Below are 14,411 nucleotides of genomic sequence, written 5' to 3' on the forward strand. Positions count from 1 at the left end.
TCGAGACGGCGTTTGAGGAATGTTGACGAATGCCGTTTTCGGACGCCGATGAACGCGTTCAGGGAGAAAGGGTGCGGCTGGTCGCTGGCACTCCGCAAGCAGTATGTTCTCGTAGATACAGACATAGACAGTACAAGATGAGTGAGAATGAGATCAAATTGAATGGCAACCACGATGTGTATCGCAATCCTGGCGGAGGAAGAACAGAAAGAGGGACGTTGGTTGGCATGAGCTGCGTCGTCCAGCCACAGGCTTGGCACGATGGATGTCGCGCTGACTGCGCAGTCGGAGATTCACCATCAGACTGTAACTCCACCACCTCCACCGTCATCATCACCACCATTGCACCACTCCAATCATACACGACCTCTTCAGATCATCACAGGCTTGGGGGCAGAAGGCCCTCTCGTTTCCCCACGCAAGCGAATATCACGCAGAGACGCTGCGAGCGCTGTCTTTCCCTTCACTTCCCAATCTTTGTCATGTACAGATAATCCCCCTCACTCCCAGTCGAGGTCGACCTCCCTTGCTTTCAGCCACGACGTCTTTCACTGGAGTCCGAGGAGGCAACCTCCCACCTCCATGATGGGGAGGGCCAGCGAGAGCCTACAAGAAGAGGAGGAGACGCTGATAAGTAGGAGCCGCCAGTCTGCCGATAATCCATACCCAAGGCCTTCGCAAGACAGCATGACCACGGTCTCAACAGTGTCACTTGTTCTCGAGAGCCTAAACTCGTCAATCCCCGTAAAGGAGCCCCTACAACCACCCTCAAGGTACCGCGACGACGAGAGCGATCCCGAATTACCCAGATTCAATGACAAGAATTACACCATTGGGGGGCAGCGCATGTCCAAAGGCCTCCGTCGAGCAATATGGATAGTCGCGGTCGTTGGGATTATTGGATGGGGCTTGGCTGTAGTTGTCTTTGTGGCAGGTGGCCGATATAAACATGCGTCGACTTTGGATTACGACCACGATACGCCAATAAAGAGCTCGGCAAAGAAAGTCACCCTCGGACAAATACAGACGGGGCAATGGTCACCTAGATATGCCAATATTGAGTGGACTCCTGGTCCGAATGGAGAAGATGGGTTATTGTTAGAAATCAACCAGCCGAACCAGGACTACTTGGTGGTCGAAGACATCCGAACTGGCACATCTTCAGAAGCAAATGCTTTCAAACGCACAACGCTGGTGAAAAGCGCCTGGATCAAATACGGAGGGCAGCAGCTTTGGACGTCAGAATTCTGGGTGAGCCCAGATATGAAACATGTGCTTCTTATGGCGAACCCAGAAAAGGTTTTTCGACACTCTTTTCTCGGGCTGTATTTCATCCTCGACGTCGAGACACAGAACGTCCAGCCGCTAGATCCAGCGTTCCCGGAGACCAAGATACAGCTGGCTCAGTGGTCGCCCAGGAGTGACTCGGTTGTGTTTACAAGGGATAACAATCTCTTTCTCAGGCATCTCTCGTCGCCCCAAGTGACGACCGTCACCACCGACGGAGGTCCCGAATACTTCTATGGCATTCCCGACTGGGCCTACGAGGAAGAAGTCTTCGGGACCAACACGGCCACTTGGTGGGCACGCGATGGTCAATATCTGGCGTTCCTACGCACGAACGAGACTACCGTCCCGGAATATCCCGTTCAGTATTTCCTCTCGCGCCCGAGCGGAAAGAAACCCATTGAAGGCCTCGAGAACTACCCGGAGGTAAAAGAGATCAAGTATCCGAAGGCTGGAGCACCAAATCCTGTGGTTGATATGCTGTTTTACGACATTTCAAAAGGCGAGGTGTTCTCCGTTGACATTGAGGGCGGCTTCCCGGACGCAGACCGGATCATTTTCAACATTGTATGGGCAGACGATGGAAAAGCACTAGTGTCTGAGTCGAACCGGGAAAGCGATCGTGTCAGGATTGTTCTGGTGGACGTCCCTTCTCACACAGGCCATACCGTGAGGATTGTGGACCTTAAAGACGTCGATGGTGGTTGGATTGAACCCAGCCAGCAAACCAAATACATACCCGCCGACCCTGCCAATGGTCGACCTGAGGACGGCTATGTCGACATCGTCATCTCTGACAATGGTAACCACCTGGCTTATTTCTCACCTCTCAACAGCTCAATTCCGGTCATGCTGACCAGAGGTAGTTGGGAAGTGGACGGCGGACCGGCAGCTATTGACTTGAAGAACAACTTGGTGTATTTTATTGCTGCCAAAGAAGCGCCAACCCAGCGCCACTTGTACAGCGTCAAACTGGACGGGACAGACTTTGCCTCACTCGTGCCCACCGATGAAGCTGCTTACTGGGAATCAAGCTTCTCTGCAGGTGCAGGCTATGTGAGCCTGAAATACACTGGACCTGGCATCCCTTATCAGAAAGTCGTCTCTACCCCAGCCAATCCTGACAAAGTTGAGGAAATGCTTGAAGACAACCAGGATCTGGCCAAGATGGCCTCCTCCCATGAACTCCCACATCAAGTATTCCAGAATGTCACCATTGATGGCTCTATACTGCAAGTGGTCGAACGACGACCTCCTCATTTTGATCCTAAGAAGCAATACCCGGTCCTCTTTTACCTCTACGGCGGACCCGGCTCCCAAATGGTCAACCGCCGCTTCCACGTCGACTTTCAATCATATATCGCGAGCTCACTCGGATACATCGTGGTAACCGTTGACGGGCGTGGAACTGGGTTTATAGGCCGTAAAGCTCGCACCATCATCCGCAATGAGCTCGGCACATATGAAGCCCACGATCAGATTGCCACTGCAAAGATGTGGGCCAAAAGATCTTACATCGACGCCGACCGCATTGCTATTTGGGGATGGTCCTACGGTGGCTTCATGACATTGAAAGTTCTCGAGACTGATGCAGGCGAGACATTTAAATACGGCATGGCGGTCGCGCCTGTGACGGACTGGCGATTTTACGACTCCATCTACACCGAAAGGTATATGCGCACGCCTCAAAACAACCCCCTCGGCTACTCAAAATCGGCCATCAGCAACGTCACAGCGATATCGCAGAACGTACGATTCTTGATCATGCACGGCGTCGCAGATGACAATGTTCACATGCAAAACACTCTGACTTTACTAGACAAATTCGATCTTGCAGGGATTGAAAATTACGACGTGCACTTCTTCCCTGATAGCGACCATTCGATACTATTTCACAATGCGAATCATATCGTGTACGATAAGTTGGCGAACTGGCTGGTTAATGCATTCAATGGGGAGTGGTATAGGACGGAGGATCCGAAGCCTATAGATTTGGGAAGCTGAGTTTAAGAAAAGTCAGGTAGGGTTGAGGGGAGGGCAATTATTGATCCCTCCATTTCCTCTCTGTTTGGACAAGGATGAGCATGATCTCTGTATATTTCTACGTTGGGCTACGTAACGCCCTATTGAGAAGGATGACCTGGAATGAGGAACAACTCTAGGTTTCTGTATCATCCACTTCTTCCTTCCACCGAGTCGAGCAACTGGACAGTTCCCGCTCCACCCTTGTCGCGGATACTGCATGGTGGCAATATCAGCTCTGAAACGTGCGAGAAGGGTCTAGTACTCCATTCCACTTCCTGATGTCCCACGTACTTACGCACGTATACAACGGGCGTGTGTAGGGATTGCAAAAATGTGCTTGGTATTGGCAACAGCCTAATCTGGGTATCTTGCCGGAGAACCACTTCTATATCCCTATAAGAAGGGATAGAGAGCCTTGTACGATTACTCGCTGGCGTCTTGGCGTTAACTCCCTAAGAATCAAGGTCATATCGATAGACTTCATTTTCTGACCTTTAGAAAGTCATTGAGCCTTGCATCCTACATCCTAGAGCCTTCAATAAATCGAATATCTACTTGTGGAGAGTCGAAAACGTACCCCAGTCATTAGTGTAAATATATCGGTGAGCACCGACATTGATCTGAGGCCGCAGACTTCGATAGCCGGTCGACAAGACAAAGTGCTTGCGATACCGTTGAACGCTTCCTGGAGCTTTCAGTACTCGATCTTGCCCGATGCGCTTGCGCCCACCTCACTGTCTTTGCAGATCGCAATTGAATAGAATTCAGAGAGAACCACCGTGAACATAATTCCCACGAATCTGTCGAACCAGATTAGTTCTGAGGTCCCCTGTTTGAGCGACGAGTCGCACCCGTACATCAACGACAACGGAGCCTTTCTTGAGTTTCCTGCGCGCATGGGCTGGGGCAAGCACAAAGAACTCTACGCTGTCAATAACGGCCACACTGTGCCAGATGAAGGAAAGAGCCCACGGCGCGCCGCAGCCTTGTCTCAGGTTATCACGGGTATCCCAGTAGACACGACAGATTCCATCTCTCTCAACGAACAGGGCAAGCAGATCATTACTCTGCGACGACTACCGGAGGTAATAGGGCGTTGGCACGGTGTTATCATCAATTCGCCTAGGTGTGGAGATCGTGCTAGATACGCACACTTCCTCGAGTCTCGGCTCCGAGTTGGCTCTAGACATTGTTGACTGGCAATACAATAATTCATGTCTGCCAAGTTCAATGAACTTCCCTGGCCCGATGATTGCGAATTTGACCAGGAGAGATGATTGATTATCAGTGTGTTTGCTCCCTTTGACAATATCCTGGACTTCTTCAAAGGGTTCATCAGTCTAGATACCAATTGCCAGTTTCGCTCCCGTGAATCTGTCGTAAATTGTCTTTCGTCCGGCCAACATGGTCTCTGTTGATGAGAGGGTGAATGTGCACCCAGGTCACAGGGGTGCCTCCCAAATCAAGGCAACGCAAGGAGATGTGAATCTGTACTTGAGGAAATTGTTCGTATTCATTCCTGCATGAGAAACGCACATTATTAGACACATATTCTAGTTGTCTCTTGATGCTCGTCTTGTCGTGCAGTTTGACTGCACAGCTTCGTTAATGCATCCGGCAGAGGTACTCTCCCAGAACGCCAAAGTGTGATACGTATGCCGAGTCCCCTTGATTTTGGGAGTCTGCTGTGTTCACGTTTGTTCACGTCTGTTGTAATTCGGCACCATTGTGCAGGACAAAAGGTCAAATCGGGAAGGGTGAGAATATGGTTAGTCCGTTGCGTCCAACTTAAGCTTAATTTGTAGGTTAGGAATGGTTGGCCTCGGATATAATCTCCTGTCACGCCACAGGTGACACTATGTCCGGACACGAAGGGCGCCTTTCCTGTTGCGAATTAGCGTGCTTCGCGCCTATATAACCTTGCGATGTTTTGTGCTCCAGGCGCTCCATCCATCTTCATCTTTCTCCTCACCCACGACAGATTCACCTTTTTTACGATCTTGGTTCCGGAACACTCTAAGTGTCACACCATGGACGGGTCTCCCGTGCAGGGCTTGGGCGATCGGCCAATCAAACGCGAGCCCCCCAGCGACACGAACTCCTCAGGCAGCGGTACTGTCACTCGATCTCTGCTTTTTTGTGAAGTGTCTAACAGAAGTTTTCATGCTTTAAATAGGGTATTTATATAGGAGATCCCTTCCTGTTGATCTCCCAACATCTCCCACAGGCCTCGCCATCCTTCAATCAGCCTACCAACATACGAGAACTCAGGAAAACTTGGCTCCGTCGCGTTCCCTCCCGCCAATCGAAATCATGGATTTTGGAGGCCCAACGTATGATCCGACGTCACACAGCTGGCTGAGGTCATACATGGTTCTCGACGACGGGTCCATCGTTGGAACCAAGAAAGAAAACGCCATCTTTGCACTTGGAGATTACAAACACGACGGGGGAAGACAGGTATGCGTTCTCCTAACTGCTCAGCGCCCCACTAAATGGTTCAGGTTCTCAAAGCACTGGGGACCATCACTCCAGCAGCTGGGAAGATTTACATCACCATCTGTCGTTGCCGACACCCAAGCCGCAGAGCTCCACCTTCTCACAACGACGTTCTGCTTTCCCACGACAATGATTGTCACGATGGGGTGGAATGTTCGGGCTTCTGGCTAGAAGGCTACAAATTCGTCACAGCGGCTCACTTTCTTAATCTCAACAAATCCTTGAGCCCAGAAGAGAAGAAAGATACGATAGACTTCCTCAAATACATTTCGCCGGCACCACAGCTTCCCTCTCCTAGCGCAATGAGGGCCCGCGTTTCATGCGAATTGCACTCTGACGACAAACACGACTACGAGACTATGCGGATCTCCGAGCACGAACCGGCAATCTATGATGTTCGGCTCGTGGAATTAGATGAATTCGCCGACATAGCCATCTTCAAACCAGCATTGCATGAAACAAGACGACCAAAAACATGGATCAAGAACAGCCAACTCAGCTCTGCAGCCGCTGACAATCCGAGCACGATCGATTGCAAAGTCTTTGATAAGAGCTTCTCCGCCTATTACTCATGTGGGGACTCGAGAGTCGATGACATGAATGATTTGTTGCGGCTTCAGAGGGCAAAGCAAGAGAACTGTGTCACGAAGTTTGAGATGATGGTCAAAGAACGGTTGCGTGTAGGCCAAGAGGCTGACGACGACTGCAACAAAATTCAACCACCAATCTTCGAAGAAGTCTTTCATCCCAATATCCGATCTATTGCTTTTGGGCATCTCGCAGGGCTTGGTGGTTGGAATGCTCCGGATCAGCATGCTGCCACCGTTTTGCGGTACCACAACATCCCTGGATTCGCAGGATGTTCCGGCGGTATGGTGGGCTATTTGGAAATTCGTCAAAATCCTACTCCCGAAGGCCTAGTGCTTCCGGAGGTAGTGGTGAGAATCGTGGGTATCTTCAAAGGCGAGAAAGGCAGCGCCAATACCTTGGTCGCGTTTACTCAGAGAGGCGTCTATGGTATCATCAAATGCTGAATTGGATAATGCTTGCCAACCCTGCAGAGCAAGCGCCCCCGGATTCCTTGTTTTCGTTCTCGAAAGAAAAAAAAAGACGGTGACAAAGATATCTGAGAAGCATGGTTTCAGCCACCCGCCACAAAGTCACTCAACGGAGAATTGATTCAGCTTGAGCGCAGCAGGGCCCAGTCTGATCAGGAGTGAGAAAGATCGGTGGCATTGAACAAAAGACAAAAGACATAAGGCAGACTGTATGGATATTAGGTCGAAGAAGCAACCAGCGGAGGGACACTTGGTTGGGCTGAGATCGGACGCGCGCGTGGCATTTCTAGAGGGACTCTGAGTTGTACTGGAGGCGCCACGCCGGCGAGGGACGGGTCCAGGCAGGAGTTGTACCGGGGTTGCGGACCACTGATCGGAGTATGCATGCCAACCACGGGCTCTTGAAACGAGGCCCCCTTTTCGCGACACAGATAGACAGTGCCGGTGCTTTTACATCCTCGAGGGATGCCAGCCAGAAAGAGAAATTTCGATAGAAAAAAATATTGCTGATGCTCTGAATCATTTCGTGTGTGTGTGTGTGTGTACACACACTGTGCAACGCGCTCGACTCGAGTGGAAGTGACGCATCTCACGCAGTCCGTCTACAATGGGCCATGGCTTGAGAACACATCCTTGATCACGGCGCATCGGCTCTTGCCCCCCCCCCCCCCCCCCTTTTTCCAGGGCCCCGGTTTAGTTCAGTTGGACTTAATCCGTCGGCGCGGCGCCGGGACAGACACCAGCATGCCCCTGGCGTGGGACGAGCTCTCTTCCTCGACCAGCTCGATGCCGACGGCCATGTAGAGCGTGCAGAAGCGGGCGTCGAAGTCGAAGGCACTGCATTGGCCGTCCTGGTCGCACGTCGCGACGTTGCTTGCGCCGCTCACCCCCAGGACGGGGGTACCCAGTATGAATGTGTTGCACAGGATGTCGTACGTGCAGCCGCTTTCCGGAGCCACGGTAGGGCCTGCTGTTGGGCAGGCATCAGTAGTGGTGGTGGTGGTGGTGGTTGTAGAACTTTCAGCCTCTTTGCTGGCTTGCCGTTAAACTGGGCAGAAATTGCCCTTCTTGGCCGGACTATTCAATGCGTAGGCTAATTTGGGCTAAACCGCCCTGAAGAGAAGGGAGAAAATGGGGTCAAGCGAGATTGCAAGCGTGGTCTATCTAGCGGGAAGACATATTCGTAAGGGGCGGGGAGCTGAAGGTTTGAGCTTATCCTGAAGACAAATTGCCTGGCGTTGGAAGCTGATCGATGGGCAGGATACTCGCTATATATCCCAGAAGTGCGCAAAATGTAGTTTGTGGAGATAGGCCGCACACTCGCCGGGGATGGCTGGTGAGAGCTACAGCAACGTGTTGTGAACCTCTTATTCTATATTTCGAAATGCCCAAGGCTTCACTGTTCCTCGGATTAGAATTAAGCATAGTCTTTGCCAATGAAGCTTATTTTGTTCATACTTTGTGGGCATAATGTGCGTTGCATCGAAAGGCTGCTGTGTCATGGTGGAGAGAAAGAATATACCGTTGTAAGTAGAACGCTTTGTCTTCACCCCCCATGTTTCTGACCTCCATCCCGCGGGCTATCATATGGTTCTCCGAAATACATAATGGTGGTTCGCCGAGTGTTCAGGGTTTGGGCTGAATCCCTTGTAGAAGCGTGATTTGACCATATGACATACTGGAATGATGGCATCTCTGAACCAGGTCGGTCAAGCTTCCACACAGGCACGAGTAGCGGCCAAATTGACGACCGAACTCAAGTAGCCGATTTTGCATTCAAGTTTCGTCCATTATCGTACACGCGATCACCAGTGCCGTTAATGATGTGGTTAATTGCGCTGAACGGCTTCCCATTAAGCCACTGCGTAGTCAAGTGGTTGAGTTGAATGCCCGTTCCTGTCGGTGTCTCGATGGCGTTATCGAGCTCGACCTGGTTGTCGAAATTGCAGTAGATCCCAAGACCCTTGGCAGTGTGGGAGCTGACTTGATCACCTACTTTGTACGATGCATAGCCCTTGCTTCCTGTCGGCTGTTGCCACGAGGCCTGGTCAGGGGGATCATACGGGATCTCCGACTGGTACATATAAACTTGTCCACCATTGCCGTTCCATGCGGTCTGGACCTTTTGAAAGTGCTCGACGAACAAGCCGTAGGCGACCACGTTCTGGCCCTGAACCGTCAGCCCGTTGTCGGCCGGATTGACGGTCCAGCCAACAGCTCCAGGGTTGCCGTGGTCTGCACGCCAGATCCAGATGTTGTCAAGGATTACGTTGTTGGAGTTAATGGTGATACAGTTAAGTGTAGAGCCTGCTGCTGCGCCTCCAACGCGGCAAGAGAGATCGAACAGAGCCGTGGGATTTGCGCTGTGGTCACTTGTACTGCTGGCACCTCCAATTACCAGAAGTTGGGGGGATCGAGCCGGACCTGCATCAAAGATGATCCCACTGATTGAGACGCCGTCCACGTCGTCGATAACCATGGCCGGCGTGCCGTTGTCGGGGACCAATGTAGCCATTCCGAGACCCAAGATCACGGTGCTGGAGTATTTGACCTCCAAGCTTCTGGAGAGGTGATAGACACCTGGCGTAAGAATCAAGTGGTAGCCCTGGCGGAGGGCATCATTGATAGAATCGGCAGTGTCAGTAGCTGCTTTGGCGATGTAGAATTGACTGATTGGTAGCGTTGTGGCAGAGTCCAGGGGATTGGTCCAGCTTGTACCCTGGCTGTCCCTCTTTAAGTTGGGAACTTGTACCGCGTAGTCGTTTTCGAAGGTAAGATAGGGTTTCTCGCGGATGACAGGGGTCTTTTCTACCACGGTGAATGGTTGATCGGGCCATGATCCCGACGGAGGTTGGTCATCGCCAACGAAGACCATGTTCCAGACACCCCCATTCCAACTAAATGTGCACAATCTCATATTAGTTATTCTTCATGGGATTTGGCTTCCGAAAGAGATTATCCTCATTGTCCCTGAAGACTTTGCCCAGATAATCCGTCTTATCTCCGCACCAGGTGTTCGAAGGTGTTAAACATCAGCAGAGGTAATGGGAAGACTTACTTTGTGAGAGTCGTGTTGCGGGTCAAGAATTGCTGCTGGGAACCGGAAATGATCTGCCTGTCAATAAGTGAGTCTGCTATGAAGCCGCCGCTGGAAAAGTTCGATGGATAGCGCCAGTCAAAGAGAAAAAGCTGGCCGTGGACAATGTGCACACGGCGCAGGAAGGTGGCCTGAGAGACAGCCCAGCCGCTGATATCCCCATTGGTAGTGGGCACGATGGAGAGATTCTCGACGCCACGCCAGAAACTGTTGAGAGCCAGGCCTTGGGTGCTGGTCGCCAGCGACTGCACAGCACCGGTGATGGTCACATCGTTTGGCGAATGGCCCAGCCCGTGAACAGTCATATAGTAGCCCACGTCCACACTCAGATTGTAGGATCCTGGCTTGAAGAGATATGCATGGCGTCCCGTACCAAATTGGTTCGTGTCTTGACTCTGGAATATGGGTGCTATGGTCGAGGTGATGTCCGCCATTGGCATGGACGGATCGAAGATGTGCACATTGGGCCCAAAGTCGGCGGGTTTGGGATTTGTTGGAGTTGGACGGGATGCTGGAGCCATTTTGCTCTGTAATTCGAATCTGCTCTCAGGAGAGTTGAGTGGCAGGATGTGCTATATGCTTAGTAAGGGCAAAGTGGTTCTTTTTCTTTGTCTTTGAACGTAGGTTAGGCCACAGGATGGTTGATTCAGTAGCGCCAGAGAGATTTTAATATTCAACAAGGACCTACCACGAGGTGTGTTTCACTGTTACATTGATGCACCACCGCCTCAGCCGCAATTTGCGTTTGCTTGATTCAGGTAACGCATGACATGCAGAAAGAGATGGTGAGAGCAAATAGGCTGCTTCATCCGGAGCTAGATGCAGAGACAAGGCATTTGGATGTCTGCAGCAGGTCGTGACCCGTGGACACAGGGGTCTTCTCAACTGAATGACGACGATTGGCTTTGCGAGCTCCTCATCTAGAGGCTTTGTAACCGGTGAAGAGAGTTTGTCTAGCTGTAGCTAGCCGAATAGGGCACGGAAGCGAGAAGCGTCGTATGTCGGACAAGTTGGTGTTCTACGATGATCATGCGGACAGCGTAGCTGAAGCAACACGAGGTGCGAGGAGTTGAAGCTGAGAAAAGGGGCACACCACGAGGTAAAGTTATGGTCTTGGCACATCACGTGACTGCATTGTCGGCAAACATTCCATCTACGGCAGCAAGGAAGAGCCTCATATCGGATATCGTCAGCCTCGTTCAGCCTTACCAGCCTGAACGTTGTCTATACCTGTTTGCCAAAACCTTGGATTCCTGGAGTGTCGGTGCCTTGATTAGCAAGAAGCGAGAGCCAACAACATACACTGCTTGTTCCACTACCATGGATCATCTTCCATCCCCCGATAGACCATGCTATACTATTCAGGTACCATACACTTGCAAGGAGATATATGATGGGTTGGGATTTGAGAAGTATCCGCGTCGACAGGGCTGGGATATTCTGAAGCTCCTTGACGCGGACCTTGGAACGCACTCAGTGGATGAACTGGGCCCGTTCATTCAGACTTGGCTCTACTTCGGGGTCCTCGCTGACGTCTTGGCCGTTATTGACTTGCAATTTGATCAGAGCGAATATGTTGTTCGGCTCCCATCCGGAGAAAAGGTCGTGACTTCTCTTCCGCTGCTTGAACACCTTTCAGCGTGGCAAAAGGCGGCAGAGTCCCTTACATCTGATGAGCGCAGAGCGCAAGGCAAACGTGTCAGGCAGGTGCTGGAGAAAGCGTCTCTATACACTAACAGCATCTTGACAAGAGCGCCCCAGCCGCATTTGACTGGAATATCAGAGGAAATTACACTATCCATTCTGGTCTTGGGGTCTACTCTCTTTCGTGCCGCATCCAAGATCTGTTTGAAAGGCCTAGGGGCTCACTACGCCAACAATATACTGGATACCGAGGAGTTTCCAGAGGCGAGGGAAGATGAAGAAGACATAAGTACTTGGGCTGAACCGTAAGTTCTTCTTGCACTCAAAACCCAGGACAGGATGAACAGTGTATGTCTCCATAAGAGACAGGTTCTCAGTTGAGGTTTCTATCTGCCGTCGGCGGAGCACTGCAAGAAAGACTCTAACCAATTTCCCAGATATTGGGGCTTCAGTAGCCTATCAACAGCTCGATTGATGGAACAAGGCTGGTGCATCAGGGATATCACAATGCTTCAAGACTTGTTCTCAGCTGAATCAATTCACTACATCACATCACTGGGAATTATAAAGGCAGCTGATCACTCGAAATGCACCAGCTTCAGGTGCGTAGGCAATTACGTTGACCCTGAAGCCTATCAAACGCAGCACACGGAAGCTAGATGCGATTGTGAACTCATTGGATCAAACCAAGATCAAGTCGTCTCGATTCTGGAGAGTGGCGGGATACCGGTCGTCGGCTTCTCGTTAGCCGGGATTAACAGGGGTGAACCGCTATCTATCGTCACGTCTTCCAGTTCTACGCCATACATCGCGATGTCTCATGTCTGGTCGCACGGTCTTGGAAACGTCCGAGTGAACGCCATCCGGAAATGTCAAATGGTACGGCTATGGGGATATTTCCAAAATCTCCACAAGAAGGAGCCTCATTCAGCTGAGTCGCAGAGGTTCTTCTGGCTGGACACCCTTTGCGTTCCGCTGGCCAACGATGAGGCAAGAAAGGCAGCCATAGCCAGACTGACCGAAACCTACCGCGAGGCCGAGATCGTTCTCGTCCTTGACCAGGATCTTCAACGCTGCCCGGTCCCGACTACCACGGAGGAGATCAGAATGAGGCTGGGCTGCTCAGATTGGATGCGCCGGCTCTGGACGCTGAAGGAGGGCGTGCTTGCGCGGAACCTCCATCTCCAATTCCTCGACGGAGTGGTCGACCTGGCCAAGGAACGCGAACGGCACGAAGGGAAAGTGTCGATATCTGACAACATCGGAGCAGATTCCCGACAGCTCTACTATGACATCGAGATACTCAACATTGCGATTGAAGGCTCAGACTTTGAAGTCACAAAGTTGATGCACATATCCAACGCTCTTCGCTATCGATCCACCAGCAGAGCAGGCGATGAGGCGATCTGCATCGCGACGTTTCTGGGATTTTACACCGACAAGGTCTACGACTTGCCTCCAGACCGGAGGATGCCGTATCTCCTCTCACACATACCACAGGTGCCGCGCCACATCATGTTCATGGCAGGTAGGAAACTGCGAGACGACGGATACCGGTGGGCGCCTGCCAGCTTCTTGGACCGGAACACGTCGACAGATACGTACGCCCTCGCCGCTGGGTCTTCCGTGCCTTGCACCCCTGCGGGCTTGCGCGTCGAGTTTCCCGGCTTCACCATAAAACACAGCAGCGAGCGTTTGGAAAGCGTCTTCTACATGGCCGACCGGGCGGAGAGTGCATGGTACAAGTTCGAATCCGCACGGCACGTGTACCCTGAGTGCGATGACGAGCCAGACTGGGAGACCTTGTCGGCTTTGCCTGCCCTGGCGATAGTGACACCGCGGACACTGGCCGACGCCGACTCGGGCACCACACTCGTCTGCGCTCTAGTCTCCGAGGCGCGCCGAGACGGGGCGACCATTCGAGCACGGTTCGAAGCTCGAGCGTTTGTCTCGAAAATGGTACAGAAAACGATCGCGTTTACAGAACTGTCCACTCTCCTCGAAGACCCTGACGCAGCCACCCGTGGAAAGATAGCGATCTGTGAAAGACTGTCTGCGGATCAAAGCTGGCGCATATATTGAGTGGCGAGAGCCACTGCAGAGACCTAAACGTAATTTCATCACAGTATATGAGAAGGTCGCCGTGGTGCTGCTCATCACTGAATGGGTTCAAAGAGGGGTTTGGCGCAAAATCTGGTCCTCCAGTCTGAGGGCTAGCATCTACCGCAGTATCATATTCAAATGGACAGGTGGAGAAAAGACACCATGCCAGAAGATTTTTGGCTAATGAGACCGGGTGTACTCAGTCCGAGCGCCCGTCCTGGTCCCATTGCAGTAGAATGCGCCTCAGACGGATGTTGTTTTGGCGGTGTAACTCTTCGGCCCGAAGGATTTCTTCGCGTCTCACGCTGTATCTTGTACGGACGGCGGAGTACAGGCTGAAGCCGAGTACAGTGCCACCGCCAAGCATGGCGACGACCTGATCTAGATCGCCCCAGCCTGATGGTGTCTGGGGAAAGAAGTATGAAGCAACTGTGGCACGATTCGTGCTTGGACGGGGTGGTTGCTCGGTCGTCTCGCTCTGGATGCTGTGGAAAAAGAACAGGTCGATTGAGGAGAGGCTGGATATCAAAGTCATAGGCAGGTAGATACAGGTCAATGCGCTGACCATGCGCATGCTCCTGCTTTGTTGTATATCAGACCGCGCGATCCCAAGCGTCTGGTCCAGCCGGCGGCGCTCCGCTCGCTGTTCGCGCTGTCGAAGGTAGTCCCGACGTAAATATGCTTCAAGGTTTCTCCCA

At 51.9% G+C, this 14,411-nt stretch overlaps 3 protein-coding genes across 3 annotated transcripts; 2 read left to right on the forward strand and 1 right to left on the reverse strand.

Moving 5' to 3' along the window:
- The first annotated feature begins 310 nt into the window (after nt 1–310).
- Nucleotides 311–3,686, forward strand: PV07_08406 (uncharacterized protein). Its single transcript, XM_016395568.1, has one exon. It carries the CDS (start codon nt 583–585, stop codon nt 3,289–3,291), a length of 2,709 nt encoding a protein of 902 aa, XP_016245424.1. The 5' UTR covers nt 311–582; the 3' UTR covers nt 3,292–3,686.
- A 1,598-nt stretch (nt 3,687–5,284) lies between these two features.
- On the forward strand, nt 5,285–7,384 carry PV07_08407 (uncharacterized protein). Its single transcript, XM_016395569.1, has 3 exons — nt 5,285–5,424; nt 5,489–5,772; nt 5,817–7,384. Exons 1-3 carry the CDS (start codon nt 5,343–5,345, stop codon nt 6,843–6,845), a joined length of 1,395 nt encoding a protein of 464 aa, XP_016245425.1. The 5' UTR covers nt 5,285–5,342; the 3' UTR covers nt 6,846–7,384.
- A 936-nt stretch (nt 7,385–8,320) lies between these two features.
- Nucleotides 8,321–10,736, reverse strand: PV07_08408 (uncharacterized protein). Its single transcript, XM_016395570.1, has 3 exons — nt 10,655–10,736; nt 9,928–10,578; nt 8,321–9,766 (listed from the first exon to the last, which is right to left on the reverse strand). Exons 2-3 carry the CDS (start codon nt 10,485–10,487, stop codon nt 8,626–8,628), a joined length of 1,701 nt encoding a protein of 566 aa, XP_016245426.1. The 5' UTR covers nt 10,488–10,578; nt 10,655–10,736; the 3' UTR covers nt 8,321–8,625.
- Between the last annotated feature and the right edge of the window lie 3,675 nt (nt 10,737–14,411).

This window comes from Cladophialophora immunda (assembly GCF_000835495.1).
Source record: "Cladophialophora immunda strain CBS 83496 unplaced genomic scaffold supercont1.5, whole genome shotgun sequence".
In the NCBI taxonomy this organism is placed as follows: Eukaryota; Fungi; Ascomycota; class Eurotiomycetes; order Chaetothyriales; family Herpotrichiellaceae; genus Cladophialophora; species Cladophialophora immunda.